This window comes from Syngnathus floridae, chromosome 6 (genome assembly GCF_059516105.1).
Source record: "Syngnathus floridae isolate MCC-2025c chromosome 6, RoL_Sflo_1.0, whole genome shotgun sequence".
Classification (NCBI taxonomy): Eukaryota; Metazoa; Chordata; class Actinopteri; order Syngnathiformes; family Syngnathidae; genus Syngnathus; species Syngnathus floridae.
The window spans coordinates 14,021,493-14,044,626 of NC_142418.1; the positions used below are offsets into that span (position 1 = coordinate 14,021,493).

The 23,134-nt window shown below is 37.5% G+C and overlaps 1 protein-coding gene across 8 annotated transcripts; it reads left to right on the top strand.

Moving 5' to 3' along the window:
* Window positions 1-1,378: 1,378 nt before the first annotated feature.
* On the top strand, window positions 1,379-22,892 carry ppp6r3 (protein phosphatase 6, regulatory subunit 3). 8 transcript variants are annotated; one of them, XM_088378991.1, is made up of 25 exons: window positions 1,379-1,625; window positions 3,380-3,486; window positions 4,428-4,662; window positions 4,965-5,151; window positions 5,238-5,375; window positions 5,533-5,598; window positions 5,707-5,819; window positions 6,062-6,175; window positions 7,225-7,351; window positions 7,507-7,659; window positions 8,336-8,485; window positions 9,212-9,276; window positions 10,143-10,258; window positions 11,920-12,005; window positions 13,324-13,410; window positions 14,953-15,050; window positions 16,800-16,854; window positions 19,557-19,684; window positions 19,762-19,877; window positions 20,026-20,107; window positions 20,185-20,282; window positions 20,368-20,563; window positions 20,979-20,996; window positions 21,727-21,801; window positions 22,582-22,892. In XM_088378991.1, exons 2-25 carry the CDS (start codon window positions 3,474-3,476, stop codon window positions 22,631-22,633), a joined length of 2,568 nt encoding a protein of 855 aa, XP_088235117.1. In that variant the 5' UTR covers window positions 1,379-1,625; window positions 3,380-3,473; the 3' UTR covers window positions 22,634-22,892. The 8 variants fall into 8 exon arrangements, with proteins under 8 accessions (XP_088235117.1, XP_088235122.1, XP_088235118.1 ...); XM_088378996.1 differs by having other exon boundaries at window positions 15,004-15,050; XM_088378992.1 differs by having other exon boundaries at window positions 1,379-1,572.
* The last annotated feature ends 242 nt before the right edge of the window (window positions 22,893-23,134 follow it).

The following is a 23,134-nucleotide window of genomic DNA, read 5'->3' on the forward strand; positions in this document are numbered from 1 at the left end:
ATGGATGGATGGATGAAGTTCTTTATTTTCTGCAATGCAATTAAACAAACAAAAATGTCATACATTCTGAATTCATTACAAATCAACTGAAATATTGCAAGCCTTTTATTATTTTAATATTGCTGATTATGGCTTACAGCTTAAGAAAACTCAAAAATCCTATCTCAAAAAATTAGAATATTTCCTCAGACCAAGTAAAAAAAAAAAAAGATTTTTAACAGCAAAACAAAATTAAACATTTGAAAATCTCCATTAATGCACTCAGTACTTGGTTGGGAATCCTTTTGCACGGATTACTGCATCAATGCGGCGTGGCATGGAGGCAAGCAGCCTGTGGCATTGCTGAGGTGTTATGGATGCCCAGGATGCTTTAATAGCGGCCTTTAGCTCATTTGCATTGTTGGGTCTGGTGTCTTTCAGCTTCTTCTTCACACTACCGCACAAATTCTCTATGGGGTTCAGGTCAGGGGAATTGGCAGGCCAATCAAGGACAGTAATGCAATGGTCAGTACACCATTTACTGGTGGTTTTGGCACTGTGGGCAGGTGCCAGATCATGCTGGAAAATAGAATCATCATCTCCATGGAGCTTTTCAGCAGACGGAAGCATGTAGTGCTCTAAAATCTTTTGGAACACAGCTGCGTTGAGGAATTTCCTCAAAGCCGTCTGGAAGTCATTCTCTATGGCCTCGTTGAACTCCTCCCACACCCAGGTTTTTGCCTCAGAAACTGCCGAGGCCGCGTTCCGTTTTGCCATCCAGTACCCGTCGGCTGCCTCTGGAGTCCCACAGGCCAAAACGGCCCAATAGGACTTCTTCAGCTTGACGGCATCCCTTACCGCCAGCGTCCATCAGCAGGTTCAGGGGTTGCTGACACAAGAGGCACCGACCACCTTATGACCAAGTTGACCAGTTCAGGGTGTAGTCCGCCTTTTGCCTGATGTCAAATATGATGGCCTCCAGCACCCCTGCAACCCTATACAGGATAAGCAGTGCTAAAAATGGATGGATAGGTAATTTTTAAACAGATGAATAATTAATTTGTTAACAAAGGGGGTTGATTTTTAGCACACTCACCACCTTGGTCAAATGTTCTAATAATTTCAGCCTATTTATATTATATTTCACTAACTGGCCACATTGTCAGATTGTCATACAATATTTTCATTTTCAGTTTCCTGTGGTAAATATGCCTTACATACAGTATGTTAAATTTTAGACATTGTCCATTGCGTTGCCTTGCATAGCAACCAGAATTTTGATTCGTTATATTATTCTTTATATTGGGCTTGGCAGCCAATAGAACACAAGGGCGTTTTTGAGTGATTTGGTTTTAAACCAATAGAATGACTGTTACTGCCTGAATGACAATCCCCTCTATGTTGTGGGGGAAGGGATCGATGCGATTGACTGGACAGGATCGCCATCTTGAAAAGTGTCCTCCATTGCCAACTATTTCACGTTGGTCACATCCTCTCAGTTTTAAATGTTTGATTTTTCCGGTCACGTTTTTTATGTATTTGTGTTTGGCGTTGATTATTGCTTTCGGAGACTCGCTGTTCTCAAATTTGTCGGTAGGTACACTGGCTTCAGGAACGACTTGTCAGCAGTGATTCTTGTAACACCGGTAAGCATAAGGTCTGCATGCATATTACTATTGTTTGCTTATAATTAAGCAATATTATTGGCGCATTCGAGAAAAAGAAAGGGTAACTTGGTGGATATGGCTGGTGCATTTGTTGCAATGCTGAAGATTGTCATCGTTGTTGTTGTTGTTGCTTATTTGACAGTTGTGGTTGAGAGTTGAGCAATGCATGCTTGTTGTGAAAATGCATGTTATTTACACAACCAGGAAGCTTCCTAAGCTCGAGAAGCTAACTATTGTCCAGAGCAACATGGGCATTCTGGAGATGTAGCTTCACTGCCAATCATTACTGTACATCATGTCAACCCTTGACGACTGATTCTGCTTGTCGCATCTTTCATTGGGCTGGCTTTTCTCTGACGTGCAAGTCTCGTTGCCTACCACTTCCTTGTGTGTATAGCAACGGAAGTTTAAAAAATTATATCAAGTCAAGTTAATTTGTATAGCTCTAAATCACAAACAGTCTCAAAGGGATTCACATAGCCAAAAATTGACAATTATTCTCAAAGCATCCCCTGATCTTAAGCTCCCAAAGGGGCAAGGAAAAACTCAAAAAAAACCTTCCAGGAGAAAATGAGAAACCTTGAGAAGGGACCACAGATGGAAGGATCCCCCTTTCAGGATCACCAGGTTGTAATGGATGCAGAGACAAACATCAACAAACATTTACACTTGATTTCATTGTCTGTCTCGGGATTAGACGTTGATGAATGGATATTTGTTCATAGAAAAACGGCCCGCTTTCTCTGCCTGACCAGATCATTCAACCCCATCAATATAAACATCACAACTGCAGACAGATCATTGCAGGTTTCGCTGTCACAACTGCACACAGATCATTGCAGGTTTCGCTGTCACACCTAAACATTCAAAGTCAAAGTCAGCTTTATTGTCAATTTGTCCACATGCCAAAGACACACAAAGAAACCGAAATTTCGTTCCCCCCTATCCCACGGTGACAAGACATGGCTCACAACAGACAAACAAGTAAACAAGTACAACAAAAGCGTGCTGAATAAATAATGAATAAATAACACAACAATAAATAAATAAATAAGAGGAGCAGGAAAAAAAAAAAAAAACATCATCATCATCATCACCTAAACACAGCATTATTTTAGCCCACTCCATTGGATTATTACCAATGAGTTTTTTAAGATGAACACCTTTCCAATAACAAAATTAAAATATGGAAACATAGCCACTGGAAACAGGTTTATGTTTTCCCACCCATGTAAATAACACTTTTGGATCAATGAATAATGATGGTGTAAACTGTTCATTTTATGGACTTGGGTCAGTCCTAAAATGGGAGTAAATCACATACAGTGTGCAAGTAGGGTGACACAATATAATGTCACCAGAAAATCCACCCATCCATTTTCTGAACCGGTTTTCCTCGCAAGGGTCGTGGGCATGCTGGAGCTTATCCTCCCCAGCTGACTTTAGGCAGTAGGCAGGGGACACCCTGAACTAGTTGCCAGACACACATAGACGGACAGTGGCTCACTGGTTAGCATGTTCACCTCACAGTGCGGAGGTTGTGGGTTCTATTCGTGTGAGTGCGAATGGTTGTTTGTCTATATGTGCCCTGCGATTGGCTCAATTGGCAACCAGTTCAAGGTGTTGCTGGGTCACCTGGGAATCTCCACAGAAGGGAAATACATGTGATGCATGTTCCTGTGTGATAAATTGAAGAATCACTGTTATTGTTCTTTCACAATTGCTCCTTACAGGTGGTGTACCTCTGGATGTGCGCCGCTTTTGTGATAGTCATTTCGGTTTTGCTGACTAACCTGGAAGTGCTGACTAACCTGGAATGGGCCACACATGTCGCACCCCAGTACGTCCTTTGTTTTAACTTGAGCTCTGGTGTCTGGACTACCTACAACTAGGTAGGTGGATGAAGGTTGCTATGTACCGCACAAGACGTATGACACACAAAGTATTTGCAGTGTTTTATTGTCATCAATATTCTCCTTTTCTTTAAATAAGGGATTGTCAACCGGTGGTCAATGGCAATCTAGTGCTTCATGACAGTATTGTAGGTGTTCTGCACAATTGGAAATGGAAAATAATTGTGACATTTTTAAAAATAAAATTGATTTATTATTTATTCTTGATTTAGCTGAGATTTCCAAAATAGACATAGAGATGCAAAATTATAGCCTATATAGGTCTAGCCTCCTTCGGTGCAAAATAAAATAATATTCTGCCAAAGCAGTGGTTCCCGAGTTGCTTCTTGGTTATAATGGTGATCTTTGGACAAAACCAGTTGAAAACCCCTGCTTATTTTACTAAAATATCTTGGCTTGTATCTCACTGAGCTGATGTTTGTGCACATAGACTGTACAAACTGTCTGTTAGCAACTTTTAAAGAACTCTGACCAAAAATCAACATTCAGGCTGTATGCAAACCTTCGCTAACCTTTGTTGAACATATTTTGGTCAGCTATTTCACAAACAGGCAGGAAATTTCAAAATCAGTTTTTGCATGATATAAATGTTCACAAGGGCTCAAACTTGCACCCAAAAGCCTTCGTGTTGACATTAACAAACGAGTTCCAAATCAAAACACGAATGGGTTGCCAATTGTGCTTTTGCTGAAAAACGCATCGTAGTCTAAAAAAAGGAAACATCAAATTTGAACATAATCGTACACTTAAGCCCTCTATCCCACCGAGTGGCAAACGATTGTATTTTCAAAGACAGCAAATGTGTTATATGCAAATATGTTACAAGCTAGTGGCAACATGAATAAAATCCCGTTTGTTTCTTTCTTAGGAAAAAGTATGTTTTGGAAATTTGACCTCCACGCCACATCCCACATTGACACTCTGCTGGAGAGGGAAGATGTTAGACTAACGGATATAATGGATGAGGAGGATGTTCTGCAAGAGTGCAAAGCCAAAAACCACAAACTGGTTGACTTCCTTCTGAGACCAGAGTGCATGGAGGACCTTGTCACCTTCATCACGCAAGAACCGGGTGCTGATGTTGAGGAAAACATTAAATACAAGTATGACCTTACTTGTATTTGTAATTTGTATTGTGTAAACGCTGCAGCATCACTTTCCAGCATCCTTGCCAATAATATTTTTCTAAAAATTTGGCATCCAACTTGGCAACTTTGCAACTTTTATTTATGTAAGATACATGTTTTTACTGCTCTACATTTCACGGTGACTGGCCTAAATTTAATAGTCATCTTTTTTTTTTAAATCTAATTTCATACCCTTGCTTTGTTTGTTTTCAGAGTATACGTCGAGACTTATTTTATTGGCAAAATTAACTTAAACATGTTTTTTTTTTTAATGACAGGTATCCCAACATATCTTGTGAGCTTCTTACGTCAGATGTGAGCCAAATTAATGACCGATTAGTGGAAGATGAAAAATTGCTGATGAAATTGTACAGCTTTCTCCAGAATGAGCCACCTCTTAATCCACTTCTGACCAGCTTCTTCTCTAAGGTCATGTCTATTCTTATAGGACGCAAACCTGAACAGGTGAGCATTTGGAAAAATGATGGAATGGGTGGTATGACCTGGCATCGCGACCCACCAGTATAATGTGAATTTTTGTGTGTGTTTAGATAGTGACGTTTCTCCGGCAGAGGGAGGATTTTGTAGACCTGATGATCAAACACATAGGGACATCAGCCATCATGGACCTGCTTCTTCGAATGCTCACCTGCATCGAACCACAGCTGTTGCGACAAGATGTCCTTAATGTGGGTAGTAGGATTCTCCAATGATTATTTCCAATTTTTGTTCACTTAAGGTTAACGCAGACTCCCAATTCTATTTTACTGATGATCTGATATGAATAAGTCAACTTGGTTAGTGGATGAAAAATGCTTTGGTCACCTCTTTTGTTTCTCGTTTCAGTGGCTGAATCAGGAAAATATCATTCAAAGGCTTGTGGACATGGTACAGCCCTCTCAGGATGAGGATGTAAGTTGAACAGTATTTGTGCTAATTTGTGTAAATGTGCTAAAATAATCATATTTCCATTATATTATTGTTACTATTCGGTTTAAAAAAATTGTGATATTCACACAGAGACACTCCAACGCCTCACAGTCACTGTGTGAGATTATCAGACTGAGCAGAGACCAGATGTTCCAGGTCCAGGGATGCCTACAGCCAGACCCATTACTGGCTACACTTGAAAAGTATGTTACGTTAATAAATACAGTGCTGAGCAAATGGATTAGATCAGTGACACTTTATCTCTTAGACCAAAAAGAAAGATTGTTTGTTCTGTTAATAATAATCTTGGTGTGGCCACATCAAGTTCAGTATGTAATTGATGATTTAGGATTCATAAAGAAATTAATTCTAACTCGTACAAGAATATCTGAGGACCAATGCCTGAAAGTTAATGGTTAATAAATATCCTCTCATCTGTTTTTAGGCAGACCACAGTGGAGAAGTTGCTGTCTCATATCTTCGACAAGGAGAAGAATGAATCTGCAATTGTCAGTGTTATCCAAATCCTTCTTACATTGTTTGAGACAAGACGACCAGCGTACGTCCTGTGATCTTTCCCATTCTTTCAATTTCAGTTGAAGTAGCTCACTGAGCAGCAAAGGTTTGCAAGTGTGTGCGCATGTATCAAATGTTTTTTTAGTCAGGGTTCATTCAATGTTGCAGTTGCAAAGATGTTCATCAGACATTTCCAAAGATTTTAAATGGTCGCATGTTTGCGACCATTAAAATAAAAATAAAAACGCCGCTGCGAACCTTTGCGACTTTGAACGAACCCTGACGAAAAACTGAATTCACCACTTGCGCATAGACTTGACACCCTTGGCCATTTAGGGATGGTCTTGAAATATGTCAAAGGCTACATTTACATGGACACGTTTATTCTGATTAAAAACCTGATGGGAAGAAAAATGCTTCATGTACACGCCCTATTCGGAACAGTCTGACCGGATCAAGAACATTTCGATCAAGATTTTCTTCAGAAAGTGAGGGATGGTTTAGGTCTGTTGATAATTTAGTCAATCTGCGCCTGCCAAAATTTATTCTGAATAAAAAAATGTGATGTGTGGGTCAGTGTCAGATGAAAGAAATGTTGTCCATGTAATTGTAACCAAATGCATTAGCAAGGTGCCCAAAACATCAATACCAAATGTTAAAAATGAAAATCCATGTAAATATTTTAAACGTGAGTTGAGGTTACAGTCCTCCCTTCTTATCTTCTTTTCCTTCCTTTGGACTAGGTTTAAGATGCAAATGTAGGGGTATGAACTTGAAACACCCTTTGATCCAAAGTCGATTAAACAACAACCTTTGGTCATATCAATCTCAAGTTGGCTAAGTTTAAACATTGCAACACATTCCAAATTTGTGATGTGAAATTGATTTTAGTGTTTATATCAGGAAGCAGCCAACCTAATGAGCATAAAGAGCCAAAAAACAAGACCCCCAAATATTTGCTGGAGAAATAATACAGCAAATATTCAAAAAACAAGTATCTACAAAATGCTACTGATATCTAACATGTTTGATAACTCTGCTGCAAAGTGATAGCCAGCTTCACTTAGAATATTCTGGGCGTTTCTCTTCAAGGTTTGAGGGCCATATGGAATGCTCCCCTAGAATGTCCAACCCTTCATTCTCAGTCAGCCATAGCATTTTGGAGGCTGTGAGACCACGACTCAAAGACTTTCATCAACTGCTGCTCGATCCCCCAAAGGTAAATTCGGATAGACTCAGGCTTTCGGGCTTAATGCGATTCCAAAAATTCTGGACCCCATAGTCCACGTAAAATCCACAATAGATTAAAAATATTGTCGGGTTTGATATCTGAGTCAAGAGTTTGTGTTCTAAAAAGTACATTTTCTCAAACAGAAGGACATGATGAAGACAACGTGGGGGGTGCTGGATCCTCCTGTGGGGAACACAAGGCTCCATGTGGTCAGACTAGTGGTCAGTCTGTTGCAAACCAACACTCCCTCTATCAATAAAGAGCTCATTCACCTCAACACCCTGGGAGTAATACTTGTGAGTATTATAGTTTCCACTGAATTTGAATTATAGAGCAAATCCAAATGACTACAGCTGGGGCAAAGTGCTGTGAATAGAACCAAACATAAAGCACAAATATAATAACCATATTAATAAGCATGTATATTGTTACGTTTATTGAAAATATACATTATTATCTTTATAAATTAAACGTCTGTGACATTGAGAAACCTCTGCAGACCCCAACATGGTCTCAACAGGGACCAGGTAAACCCCAAAGCCCTTAAGTGTACCAGCTGCACCAGTTTATTTATTTTCTTTTATCTTATTTTGCTAAAATACACTCACAAATACTACAAATACACTCATGACGTCCTGTGTGTGCATGCGTGTGTACAGGGTCCAGCAAAATGATCCGACACATTTGTAGGTTTAATAAAATGCAAATAAATTAAAGAAACAAAAAAGTCTTTTTTTTTATTTTCGAAAATCACATATGATGCATTTTGTTTCATTTCATTTTCATTTCGTTTTCGAATAATGTTATTTGGTCTTACCGCTGCCACATTGTCTGGAGTTCTGGCGGTGCGAGGTCGGCCGGTTGATTTTTGTTTCAATGCTGATCCACTGGCTCTGAAGATAGCTCTGTACAGTTTGTTTTATGTTGTCAAAAAAGAATGGGTAATAATCATAACACTGTTATTTTTCATAGGATATGTATTTCCGATACAGCTGGAACAACTTCCTCCACATACAGGTGGAAATTTGTACAGCTGTGATTTTGGTCATGCCTCCTTTCACCGCTGAAGTCCAGCTAGAGACAGAAGAGGAAAATGCAAGCGAGAGCATCCTCGTCAGACATGTAAGATTAAAATATCACATCATACATTGGACACTTGTCTTGTGGGGCTGGGTGATACATATGGCTGTAAAGGAGACAGTTTATGAAAATGTTGCTTTTTAATTGCTTGTTTTTTGAAAGTAATAGTAGTAACAATAATATTTTTTATTATTTTTTTAGGGATGCACTATAACTCTGACCAATATTTGTGGTTCGGAGCGTCACATTGCTCGATTTGATACCAACAAAAATTGTATAGTTTTCTTTTGAGTGCAACTGATTTAAAAAATTGGAAATGGTCAGCTAAACTTTATTTGATGTTAATTTGTCAATATTTTTAATGGCTAGATGTAAAGATTGAAGGTGAAGTTCACTTGAGCGTAGATTTTCTGCACACAAATTAAGTGTTAACGTCATAAGTCACAATGAAATGTCAGAAATTAAATGGTTTGCCAGGGAACATCTTGTTTGCTTTTTATACTTAAAATATTTGTATTTATTATGTACTGTGAGATGATTGATTATTAAAAAGGGATTTATTTGGTTCTAATCATATTTCATTTGAAAATGAATCTCAGTGAAATGTCTGCATTAAATAGAATGTTTGAAATATTTGAAAATACGTTTGTGCTGTTACAATATATTCTGCTGGGATTTAATTCCTTTAAAACCAAACCCATTCCCAATTTCATTTCACAAGTTTTATTTTATTATTAAGTAAACATTTTGTGCAATTCTCTTCAACAGTTGTTTCAAAAATGCCATTTCATACAGAGAATCATTGACGCTTGGAACACAAATGAAAAGGAACAGTGAGTACAGTTTTTATTTCTTTTGAATTTGTAGTAAATTCATTAAATGAATATAAAAACGGAATAAAACAGGTTGCTAAAATATTTGTGTAAAAAGTTGTTTGAGCTTGAATCCATAGAATCAAGTTTGATCTGTTTTGAAGATAGTCAGATATTTGCTAGATGGGTTGCATTTGTAACCATTTTCACAATGGATTTACTAATGGCCTTTTTTTCATGGAAAATAGTTTCTACTTCACTTTTCAATTAGTTTAATGTTATTGTGTGAACGAATAGGTTATCGTTATTCCTTACAATGATTTCCCTCGTTCCCATTAAGGTGTTCAGAGTAGGTCGCTAAGGAAACAGGAGTCTATGACATTTAGTCATCAAATTGTTTTGTGTGTTAAAATGGAGGACAGGTGAATCCAGTGAGAGTGAGGCAGGAAGGCTTCTGGACACCAACAAATATCGACCGTGAACTTGATGGAAGCCCAGTGAAGGGTAAAGAGGGTGGGTGTGATATGCTGTCAGGGCTTTGAGCAGGTGAGAAACATGGCAGTCGTGGTCTGGGCAGCTGAGATGTTGAGGGGCGTGAGGGTGCAGATTTGTCCTATGCCAGCTTCAATAAATCAAGAGGTAGTTTCTGTTAAGTGGTTTGGAGAGGCTCCGTGGGTTGAGAATGTGCTTTACGCGTAGCTTTGTTTTTTGGGCTTCTTTTTATGATCATACAAGGTCAGGGTAGATCTCCATGCAGACAGGAAGGGGCAGGAAGCAGCTTTCTGGGCACTCAATACTGTACAAATCATACAAAGGTCAAAGGCCAGTTTACCTTGAGCTGGTTTGTTTGCTCAATATTTATCAATGCCATTTTCTTTTGTATTTAGGCTAGAAGGGGGTCGGCGGCGAGGCTACATGGGCCACCTCACTAGAATAGCTAATTCAATACTTCATAACTGTGACAAAGGCCCTAACGGATTGCAGATACAACAGCTGATCTCTGGTAAGAACACAGTACATCTATTCTGCATCACCTAATGTAGGACTTATGCTGAAGTTTTAGGATAATAGCAATAACACTAAAGCATTTGTATTGCATTTTCATTTTGTACATACAATACATTGTCTTAAGTCTACTAAAAAGTTTAAAATCTGAAAGTTTGGGGGAGAAAAATTAATTTCTGTCAGAACAAGTCAAATTGAATATTGTGTTAAGGCTTAAATAATTCTAAACAGGCTTTCATATTCTTCTGTTCATCTTGGATTCTGAAATGCACAATTAAATCATATTTGAATTGAATTACATACAATATATTCCACTACGCAATTTATATTACGATGCACCCATTAGATTTTGTGTTGTTGCTTTTCTTCAACCTTCTGTTTTTTCTCGTCACACTAATGTTTTTTGTCATTTCTTTTTTTTTGGGGGGGTGTCACTTGTCTGAATGACATGCACATCTTGTGCCTCACAGCTAAAAACAAAAAACAAGTCGTTACACACCCTGAAAAAGAAGCTAAAAAATGAAAAGATCAAATGCTGTTTATTTGATGTTGAAAAACATTTGAATTGTGCAATGACAAATTAGTTTGCAAAAGACATCATGTCTTTTTTTTTTATATTGCTTCACAAAATAATTCAAATACTAATAAAGAATAAATCTATTAGGGTTGTACATCGCTCCAATAAAACGATGCATTGCGTATCCCCATGCATGTGGGGTACAATACGATTCAAGAACAGTATATTTTGAAGTGGAATGAATGTCACAGATTGTAGCCAACTCACTGGATACTCCTCTGAGAAGTCAAAAGTTAATAAAAAATCACAGGCAGCATCTAAAGATTTTTTTAAGCCAGTTTGAAAGTTCATGGATAAGTGTTAAAGTATCAAAAAATAGAATTTTGGTTAAGGAGCTTCTATAAATGATTCTATTCATCATTACAGAAATGAAAAATTTATTTTGGTAATCACCAATGCAGATAATGTTGGGCTGCTCTGAATTGACTTGGGGTTAAAATGTAATTATTTTATTAAACCGTGTCAATATAGATAGATTTGACTAACTATGTATATATCCGGGATGATAATTTTCCTCCCTTTCAAAATTATTGGAACTGTAAGGCCATTTTATCTATTTTTGCTGTAGACTGAAAACATTTGGGACATCAAATGATGAATATTATGAAAAGCAATGGCTACAAAATCACACATGTACTAAGAAGCAGATGTTGAACAGGTAACCAAGGAAAATAACAGTAACAGTTGAGGACAGGTGAATGTATTACCTGTTGGTCACTGAAGATGCAAAACATACAATAACGAGAATCACCTTCCTATCTGCTAAACGTACAGATTGTTTCTCCATCTTTCTGTACGATTCAGCAAGCATTTGACCTGTTCAAGACAAGGCTGAAATGCCCCTCAAAACAATAATAAAAAAAAAAAAAAACAGGCAAATTAGATCTTCATTGATATTGATCTCTTGTCTCATATTCACCTTTTGATATCTAACGCAAAGGTTTTCAGTCTACAGCAAAAAAAAAAAAAAAAGGACGAAATGGGCCTCAGTTTTTATATGTGCTCATGTATACCTTTGTGTGTGAATTGTATGTGATGTTCAACTGCAAATTGTATGAAGGTGAACTCATTATGTGTGACAGAGCTAAAAGTAGAAGACAGAGAAAAGTGGGAGGCCTTCATATCTGGGCAGCTTGCTGACACAAACAAGAGAAACACTGTTGACCTGGTGAGTTATGAAAAGCACAGATGGTTTTCTTGTCAAGCATCAAACATTTTTGACTATAGATATCTCTGTTAACCAATATAGTGCTTCTAATAATATATAATCATAATCTAACTAGCCATTTTGTTGTCGATCATCAGCTCAAAGAAGTGTTTATTGTTGGCATTTGTATGTTCAAAACAAAGTTGTGACCAGTTCCATTCGCTCTGAAAATCATCCATGCCCTTCCAAAAGTATTGGTACAGTGACGAAAATTCCTTCGACTGAAAATCTTTGGGTTTAACATCACAGGACGATTAGGAGACAAGAGATCAATACTTCAGCCTTTATTCCTAAGTATTTAAATCTGGATTGAATATACAATTTAAAATCACTGCCGGAGCTTTGTGTGGCATTGGCCCCCGTGAAATATGCTTGGACCGCCGATGTGCCATGCGAGTTAATCAAATTTTGAGTATTTTCCGATATCTCTGGGAATTTTCCCCCGTCTCCCATAGGTAACATATAATGAATATTTATCAGTGTTTTCCGAAGATATTCTTGGTGTTTGTATTTTTTTTTTTGTCTATTTTGCGGACCCTCTGAAATATACACCTAAATCTCCATTTTACGCGGACTTTGGGATCCAGAATTTGGGACTTGCAACCCCGAAAGCGCGTTGTCTAGAAAGTCATGTTTTTTTAGAGAGGCGTGTTTTATAGGCAACCGAAGAGGTTAATTTAGGTCAGGCCTGTTGTTGAGTAGCCAAAGGGGTCCGTTTGCTCCACACACCGAAGTATGTTGACATTTTATTAAAAGAGAAGCAATACGCAGATGACAATATCAGGCAGATTGATTAATTCATTTTGATGCTATGTGAATTGGATGGAAAAGAGAATTAAGCAACCACTTATTCTACTACTGTGTCCGGCCACGCTCTTTGATTTGTGAGTGACTGTGTGGCTTAGGTGCTTCCGTAGACGTCCACATTTCCGAATCAAAAACAATCCTAACTGTCCATGACACTGTAATAAAGCAGTCATAAAGATCAAACAGCCTGACTACTTATTATCAAACGCCGTTGAAGTTTCTGCATGCCTTGTGTGGTTTCAAAACTTCATCAGTCTACCGTTGACATTTTTCATCAACCCCTTTGTTGTTTTATCAGTGTTTTCCATCTTTATAGCTTTTAAAGGGTTCAGAAATGCCTTTCTAAACAATCAACTTATTTGTGCCCTTGGTGTGCCTGCCCGTTTTCTTTGGTTTATTTAGACCGAATGGTAATGCCCCATTTTACATCGGACACAGCTTGTTCATCCACGTCATTACTTATTCTTGTCAGGTGACTACACATCAGATCCAATCCTCAACTGATGACGAGATTGACTTTAAAGATAGCAGCTTTCACCATGACTCATCTCTACAACAAGTAAGATTCTAATTTTAAGACTGACAAATCAATTTACTTCCATGCACGCATGTACAAGGCCCATAGTCACGCAAAATACAAAAGTAGCATATTTGTTCGTGGTCTGATTTTTACAGTTGTCGTCAGACGTTAACATACACTTAACATTACATTAGTGTCAGAAAAGCAGCGAAGGACCGCTGGGCTTGACCTCATAAGGGCTGCCTTTTAATTTGAAGGCCCAAATGTCCGGTAATGTCTCGAAGCTCCAGCCAAATTTGATGCCTGATAGACTATGAATAAAAGTAACTTGCTGCTATTTAATGTCTTATATTTAGTTGAATACTTTAAAAATTAATATAATAAATAAAATTAAATATTTGTCTTTAATACCAACCAATATTTAGAAAAAAGCTGTTCTCCTTTGGGTTTCAGGAAACTAACTAGTATGCTATGCTGTGGATAAAAGGTTAAATTTATTTATTTACTTTTGCATTTATTCAGCTCACAAGTAAAAAGCCGCTGTGGACCAAATATAAAATGCAGGTTGGTGGAGAGATGCTCGTTTGCTTCCTTACTACAGTACTGTAAAGGTCCCCTGTAAAAGCTCAAAATATGCAACATCGTTTGCTGCCATTTTCACGCTGACATTTCTCCTTGCGTGCTTACAATCTGACACTGTGTGTTGTGTAATGCAAATGGATACTAGAGCAGGAGTTGACTTTCTAAAAAAGCTGTTGTGATGTCCTTGTGATGCTCTCAGCCCACAACCACCATAATGAAATATGATTCCAATCTAATATTAAAAGCAAGAAACAGCAACCCAACTTTCACTGTCTTCACTGTCATGTTCGAGGGTCCATGAATGATATGAATTGGATTTATGAGTTTATGTAAACGTCTGGCCGCAGCTTTTCTAAGTTTGTGGTATCAAACATCTGTCAATACAGAAATCTTTTCAACGTACACACATTTGGACTATGGGGCCTCTTAGTTTTTGCTAATTATCCAGCTACTGAATATATGAATGCCAGATAATTTTGAGACTTACTTCCATCATGCACGTATATGACTTATGTATCTTATTGTGTTTCATAGTGTGGCCTTTCTGCAGTCAACCAGTTTTGTAAATACTGGCTAGCTTTGTGTAGGCTCGAGAGCAGGGGTTCCCAAACCTCTTGAAACTGAGGGCTACATTTTAGGTACCGATTAATGCGATCCGTTAAATTAATCCGTAACATGTTAAATACACATTTCTGACAAGCATTTGCTTCAATCACATTAAATTATGTTACTAATAATTATAATAAAATAATAATAATAATTAATTAAATAATAAAATGTATGTGAAGGTGCTGATAATGTTAATATCAGCTGTGATTTGATGAAGGTAGGAAACAGAAAAATGCTTCTTTTTTTTTATCTTTGAAAGGATCACTTCTATAACATTCCTAGGAAATCATGTTGAGTCACTACTTTTAGAACAAGCTGGCAGGAACCATGTTGTCAACCCCTGCTCGAGAGAGTGCATCATTAATCAATATTGGTTTTGGCCTTTGCTAGGCGTTTTCTGATTATCAGATGCAACAAATGACGTCCAATTTTATTGAGCAGTTTGGCTTCAATGATGAAGAGTTTGCTGATCCAGATGATGTTTTGGAGTGAGTACAAATGCTGATCATGTTAAATAAATGAATGAAAGAATAAAACTGATGGGACAAGACACTAAAGACATTGCAAAGCTGGCAACTGGCAAACATGGAAATCGGGAAATATAACGCTGTGTGCTGACAAACTATTGCATTTTATTGTGCCTGTCAGTCTTTGTGATGATTCCAAACAGATACCAGAATATCTGCTGTATTGAGCATATCCAACAGTACAGAATCACTGTGAAGTCACTGGTGTGCTGTCCCAGTACTCTTCAGAAATGAGATTTTTTAAAAGTCTGCATAGATCTAACATCTACCTAAATCTGGGTTTTAGTGCTACATGGTATATAATTCAGATTTGTGTTCATTTTTGTTACATCTTCATACTCGCCATAACAATCTTGTTTGTCCAGTAAATCAAAAATGTTCCTAGTTCATGTTAAAGGTCCGATTCCATCAAAATACATTTTATTCACAATTTCATATATAATATTGGTCAGAATTAGTCTGTGACATGGTTTAATATTTGGTTTAAATGCACAAATCACTGACCACATAGAATTTAATTCTACGTGCAATAGCTTTTAAATGGCGAAAAACGAGCTGATCTGCTTTTGAAATGAGAATTTTGCATATTTTAAAATGTTATGGAAAAAGGTTTCTTCAAAATTAGCTCATTCAAATGTGTGACCAACGAAAATTCATGTGGACCCATGCGTGCCCACGGTTCGGCACCCGCGGATTTGCATATTTACATATTTTTCTTTCTTTAAATTTTTAACTTCTTGGTGGTTTCTTTTTTTCTCATTTCCGCCTGTATTTTTTTTATAGGAATATGTATTTTGATTATCAGTGTTTATTTTTGAAGAATTGGTTTGGGAATTTGGTTGTATTTTTTTCCCCCTCACCCGATGCATTTCATTGGCTGTCAGTTACTAGACACATAGTTTTGCTATTCAGGTGCTGGTCCTTATTTCTCGTAAATAGCGGGGGATCAATTGTAGCTTACTATAGGTCATCCTGCTCCTTTACAACCACAAAACCTGCTCAAAAGACAAAGGACATCACATATACAAAATAAAAGCAAAATAGAATGGCATGGGACCTTTCATGGAAGAACCTCTCCAATCATTTTTTATACCTTATTTAATTCCAACAATTGAATCTGTAGTCATGTCTGTGTTATTTACATCCCATATATAATGATTCTTTGCGGAATTAATTTCAAAAAGCATTTTCATTTGCATGAGGCAGGTTAACATATCTTAAGAATTTGCATTTAAATGTAACGGTGTACGTTCCTGTTTCCATTCGTTGTGCCACCCCACTTAAATTTGGTCAAAATCATAACTTTTTTTCTTTTTGCATAATCATGCTAACTTCTACCGCTCCAATCGTTTACTTTTATGATGTGAAAATGGCTGCTGAGAAAGTCATAATCTTTAGCATGTTACCGTATATCATGGGTAGGCTACTCCGGTCCTCGAGGTCGGTGTCCTGCATGTTTTCTATGTCTCCCTGTTGCGACACACGTGATTCAAATGATCAGGATTTTTATCCAGCTTTTGCAGACCTTGCTAATTATCTGACCATTTGAATCAGATGTATTGCAACAGGGAGACTTAGAATACATGCAGTGCACCGGCTCTCGGGGACTGGAGTTGCCTACCAATGATGTGTATTGTACTTTCTTTTGAAGAATTGGACATAATACATATTGAGCTCTTAACTAACCCATATTTTTCTTTAACATTGCAGTATTCCCTTTGACAGAATATCAGACATCAGTTTTTCACTCAATACAAATGAAAGTGTAAGTATCTACATTATTATCTTTCAATATTAATGTAGATGACAAAGTGTATTTCTAGGTGTATTCAATTAATTCTACTGCAACGAAAAGTCAAGATGTGAAGTCAATAGAGCATGAATTTGAAGTCGCTTTCACCCTGCATCTTAAGTCTTTTTTGATCCGTCTTCAATACCACGTATCCTCACGAGGATCGTGAGTTAGTTTATTTATCGAAGTGAAATCAACCTCTAAAAATCTAAAAATGGCAATTGTAAACATTGACTTGATACCTGAGGCAATATACTAACTGTATTTTTATGTCCTGACAAATAATATTGACGGTATGCAAAAACAAAAGAAAAGTAGGTATTCAACTGTACTCTCTTTTTTTAACCTTCAATAAAGTCATAGTACTTATAGTCTATAGTTTCAATAGGTAAAGGAAGGAATCTTGTAAAGCGTTATAATTATCTGGTGTTCCCATTTTTGCGTCTAGTCTTGTATTTGGCAAAATACTCTTTATATACCGTAATTTCCGGACTATTAGCCGCACCTGACTATAAGCTGCACCAGCAAAAAATCACGAATTTTTTTTTTCCCCATGAATAAGCTGCACTGTACTATAAGCCGCACGTGCACGCGAGTCATTTACAAAGAAAGACGGTACACAGAAAGCCTTTTTAAAGTTTTAATAACATACTTTGACATGTCTTTCTAAACGCTCCCTGTGACGCAGCAGTAATATCGCAGGGACATGGAAGTAACACAGCACAAATCGGGTTGTATAAAAATAACATATCGGTAAAAGTCACTGAGACGCGGCTGTAGCACAGCAGCAACACGGTAGCACAGCACTAACAGGGCTGGTTAAAAAAACATACCAGTAAAAGTAAAAAAGAGCCGTTTTCATCTTCCTTCTGTGCACTGAAACCATCGAAGTCTTCTTCCTCCGATTGGAACAGCGTCAGATATCCTTCGCCACACACTTGGTCAGTCTGTCTGTCGCTTTTATCCATTTCTTCTAGCATTTTCCATGATGAGGGTCTGTTCATGCTAATTTTATTCATCCACGAAGCGCTAAGTTACATTAAACTAGCAAGCGACACGTATAAATAGCTCCAGAGTAGACGTGACCGGGAAATAAAAAGGGTGATGCAACACAATGTCATCAACATCGACTGCCTTTAACTTAAAAGCTGCATCATATGCATTTCTTTTGTCCCCCATAATGACGGTTTGTGTATAAACGTTTCCTTTCTTCAGTAATGTCCGTCTTGATCTTGTTCTGTCTATTCTTTGTGTGAATTATACGGCACTATTTGACTGGCGGACATGCGATCAACACACCAGTCTCCCCAGTGACCGTGTCACATATGTACCCCTCCGCCTAGCAAAGCGGTTGCCTAGCAAAGCGGTTGCCACACAACAGCGGTCCACAGCCGTTTGACAAGTGTATAAAAGTGATCAAGTCATCCCGAAAAAATCCATAGACAAGCCGCACCGGACTATAAGCCGCAGGGTTCAAAACTTGGGCAAAAAGTAGCGGCTAATAGTCCAAAATTTACGGTAACTAATAACTAGTGCAGGGGTCACCAACCTTTCTTAAACCGAGAGCTACTTCCAGGGTACTGATTAAGGCAAAGGGCTATCAGTTTGACACACACTTCTGAAATAGCCAATTTGCTCAATTTGGCTTTTTCTATGTGTTATTATTGCCGTTTCCAGTTCACATGTAAGTGTGATTTTAACAAGAATAGCAAAAATACAGTCAAATTTTGGTTTTTGATCACGATCCGTTCCAGAAGGCGGTTCGAGAAGCGAATCGGTGGAATTCCGAATCTATTTTTCCCATTACAAATAATGGAAAAAAATTTAATCTGTTTCAAAACAAAAAAAGCCCACCTTTTTTAATATAGATGTGACCTATATATACATTTGTTTTCTTTTTTTTACATTTTGTGGTCATCCCTCATATATTTATAATTTATGTATAAATTATGGTGATTTCTGATGTCACAAACAGTAGTTTTCGGGTATATACAATTCTCTGAAGATTTCTGTCCTGAACTGGTGATGATTTGGTCTACACTTACGTACATTATTCAATAGTTTTGCATAATTGGGTGTGTTCACATAAAAGTTCCTATTCAAATTGCATATCCGACCCATGTTTAAATACATAGAAACAAAATGTTGATCTCTTGTCTCAATCATCAAACAAACTGTTTTCAGTCCACATAAAAAATAAAGGAATCATCTTTCTTTTGTAGGTTGACTTAAGTTTTAAAATGACCCACAACAACTTCCACAGTCCTCCTTTCTGTTTCTGTTACGATAGTTAAATAATGACTAAATCTTAAAACAAAATTTGTAGATGAAATAAATATTTGAATTCAATAATAGATGGCTAGATGGATGGATGGATGTACTTAATTGTTGTTGAGAATATTAAAAGTATTAAAATTAAAATTGGCAGGGAAAAAAGTTAAATGAAATTGTACTGTTTTCCAACATTGTCTCAATTTCACTCAGAACCCAGAGTGGTTTGGAGTGATGTTAGTTGGAAATGCATTGATTTTAAATAATACATCTTGAAATACTGTAAAAACAAAAAACAGGATATACGTGAATTCTCAGTAGCTCTGTGAGCCGAGTTCAGAGTTGTATGCCATTCATTCATTTGTGTACAATGTTTTTCTCCTGATCTGATCCTATTTTCCCAGGTGAAAGTAGCTATGTTTGAAGCACGCTGTCGAGAGAAAATCCAACAGTTTGAGGATGCTGGTTCGGATGAGGAAGATATCTGGGATGAAAAAGTCACCTTTATACCAGAAGCACAGAGGCGCCCCAGGTCAGAAAAATACACATGGACTTCATCACTCGATAGAAGCCTTGGCACGTCTTCTAACATCGCTTATGTTAACTTAGGAGTGCGGGAAGTACAGACAGCGAGGACAGCACTGATTCGGAGGAAGAGGATTCCAAGAAAGATGCGTTTGAAGCTTCTAATCCCACCTCTGAAGACATTATGGAAGTTGAAACAGGTTAGTAAACTCCAGCAATCTCTATCTATGTACACATGCATCTATCATTTTTATCAATCGTTACTTCAATATCAATCAAGAAACATCAACGAACCTGCTGTATCTACCCACCCTCCTTTTTTCTTTTTTTTTTTTTTTTTATTCATAGACACAGCATGGAGTGGCTATTCTGCCCCGAATTCCAACTCCGAGACAGGATGGGCTGACTTCTCCAACTTCTCCCCCAATAGGTAGTAATATTGATTGTTTATCCTGTCTGCATTAAGCACATCATATTGAGTTTCTGAGTAAATACAGTCTCTTTTAGCCCCAATGACCCACTACTGTGCAACACCCCTGTTGCTATGGAAACCAACATAGAGAAACTGGATCCACTGGGCGTCATTGGACCATTGTACTCAGAAGGTGAGATCAACGGATTGTACTGTACCAATATCATTATGCCACAGTCCTGTTGATCGCTTTTGTTTTCTTGCTCTTTTTTCAATAGAAAGTCATGGCTGGCTTAGTCCGAGTATTTCTTCTTCCTCTTCCATCACAACTAAGGGTTGTGGAAGATCTAAAATGGCGGATGAAACTACCTGCAACGTGCAACGCAGTATTACAGATACAGTCATCAACGGCTCCATAAAAGAGACTTTCAGCCTTACTGTTGATGCGAAGACTGAAACGGCTGTCTTTAAGAGGTTAGTTACATATAATACAATCTCATGGTTTTGCTTTTTAGTAAAAATGCTGGTCAAAGTTTATCTTTTTCCAACCATACAATGCAGTCAAGGTTAATGATTGAGATTTTTTCCTTTTGCATTTAGAATTAGTCAATGGCTTATTGGACGACAAACAATCAAGTCATGTTTTGGGAGTTGTTTTAAATGACATGAAAAGAAAATTATACATACCTTAAACTTACTTCTGTTACCTAGTAGATTATCAATGTTCCTAGTAACTTCTCTATCCTATAAATTTTGTCATCCTCTTTCACTCTTCCTTTATTCATTCCGCATCTCACGCTATTTTACTAATCATTATTATGAACCAAATGACACGTAAGCTTCCCTTCCTCTCTCCCTTGCTGTGCACTGTCGGTGTCGTCTTCGTCAGAGTGTTGAAATCGTATCGGTATGTATCACCAATCAAATTTCAGCCTGCAGCCATTAACATCAAACATTCCTATCCATATTTTGATTAGGGATGCTCCGATCGGGCCGCGACCGATCATCATCGGCTGACATTTGTGAAAAAGAGCGTGATCGGTACTTTTGATCCATCCCTCCATGGCCAATCATCACTCGCATAGAAATGAGCTGGATGAGTTAGCGTCACGTTTTATGAGGAAAAAAAAGAACTGAAAGAAAATGTAACATTTACATTAGACACAATTATTTGAGAGTTGAGCAAGCTACGAATGTAGCAACCCAAACCACGTTTACGGACGTTTTTTGACTGAAATTCTGCACCAAAGCCACATGATCGGTATCGGCCAATCACACTAATGGATGATCGGTATCGACAGCATAAAACCCTGATCGGAACATCCCTGATTTTGATATTGTTCATGTCTTTTTCATCGTCTGTGTTTTGCATGACCTGTGATTAGAAGTATTTTCCATTTGGGAGTTTAGCTTTAAAATTGATGTGTGGGCAGAAATAACAGTACAACCCCGGATCTCAACGCTAATTCATTCCAGAAGGAGCGATAAGTGAAGCCGTCGCTTCACGATTAATATTTGTTTTCTTTTACTGTGTAAATATGTGGACTGCATCTTGCATTGTATTACTATGTGTTTATGTGAATTACAACATCTTTAGTATTTTATCCGTGTAATGACTGCGCTTCCCCTCTTGTAAGCAATGACAAGTGCAAGTACGCAATGGAAGTCACTTATGGCCCTCGAGAGGAAATGTCGACCAGAGATGATGCCAAGTAAGTCAGATTGCTCTTTATTCCATTGATTTATAACTGTCAATCAACTGATCCAATTCAGCAATGGTAAAAGTACATCATGTAGTGATAAGATTTGACCTTTTACCTCTGGATTAGCGATCATTTTTCAAATTGCTAGTGTCAGGCCAAACTGTCAAAAAATAGGTGGATGGATGGCTGGAAGGACGGACGGACCATATGTTAATTGTGTGGATTGATATACTACTTTTAAATTATACATACTAATGATGTGAAACAAACATTTAAAAAATATATTAAAAACCATCACAAGTGTTTGTTTTTCTACATGACAGTGCATTTTCCTAATTTTACCACCTTCTACTTAAAAAGAGTGAAAAGTATTTATTTTTTATTTTTAGTTTCATTTATTTATACTATTAGTGCAACTGTGTGTAATGTATCGATTTTTTTTCCACATTTTAAAACTATATGTGAACTAATTGCAGTTGTGTTATTCTTTTTTTTTTTTTTTTTTTAAACTTACCTTACATATTAGTGTTACCTGCATATGCTTAAAAAAGGCGTTTTTTTTAGTCTTGGAACAGATTAAAAATGTTTCCATTATTTGTAATGGGAAAAATAGATTCGGAATTCGACCGATTCGCTTCTCGAACCGCCTTTTGGAACGGATTGTGGTCGAAAACCGAGGTTTGACTGTTTGATGCATTTATGTATTCCTCTTTTATAATCATTGAACATGTTTGCCTGCCCCCTTACTCGTTCCTTTATTTATTTATTTTTTCTACCTTCTCTACACAGATTGGACCAGAGTGCCGTTTTCTCAGATCCAGCAGTAAATGGACCACCATGAGAATTGTGTATTCTCAGTTTCTGGCCATCATAATCGATCATTGAGAAGATTCTCCCGAGGGATTAGCAGAGACCACCGGTCAAACGTGGTGATTTACTTTCTCCAACAAAATCTGCAACATTGCCATCAGTTTAGATAAATGGCAATGTTGTACTGTTGTTTTAATCTGCAACTGACAGCTTCTCATACAGATTTATTTAGGAATGTTACTATGGTTGAAAAGATGATTGTATGAATAAAATATTTTCTAAAATGTAAACACACCTTGTACCTTGCACACCTTGTACTATACACAGTCCAATATGTAGCAACAAATGTTCAGACTTACACACATGCCTAAACAATGAGACCCAGCTCTGCTCAGTTGCAATTTTAGCTTTGTGTAAATACACATACCTGGATGAAATGTGATAAGGACATTAAAAGACACCATAAATTAAATTATACACACACGTGCAGCCCCAGACTGAGAACTTTCTTTTCATTAGATGTTCTGGAGCA

Coding starts and splice junctions, on each gene's coding strand:
- ppp6r3 (XM_088378991.1), top strand. Junction 6,176..7,224: donor TTTGAGACAAGACGACCAGC/GTACGTCCTGTG, acceptor TTTCTCTTCAAG/GTTTGAGGGCCATATGGAAT. Junction 8,486..9,211: donor AGAGCATCCTCGTCAGACAT/GTAAGATTAAAA, acceptor TCTCTTCAACAG/TTGTTTCAAAAATGCCATTT.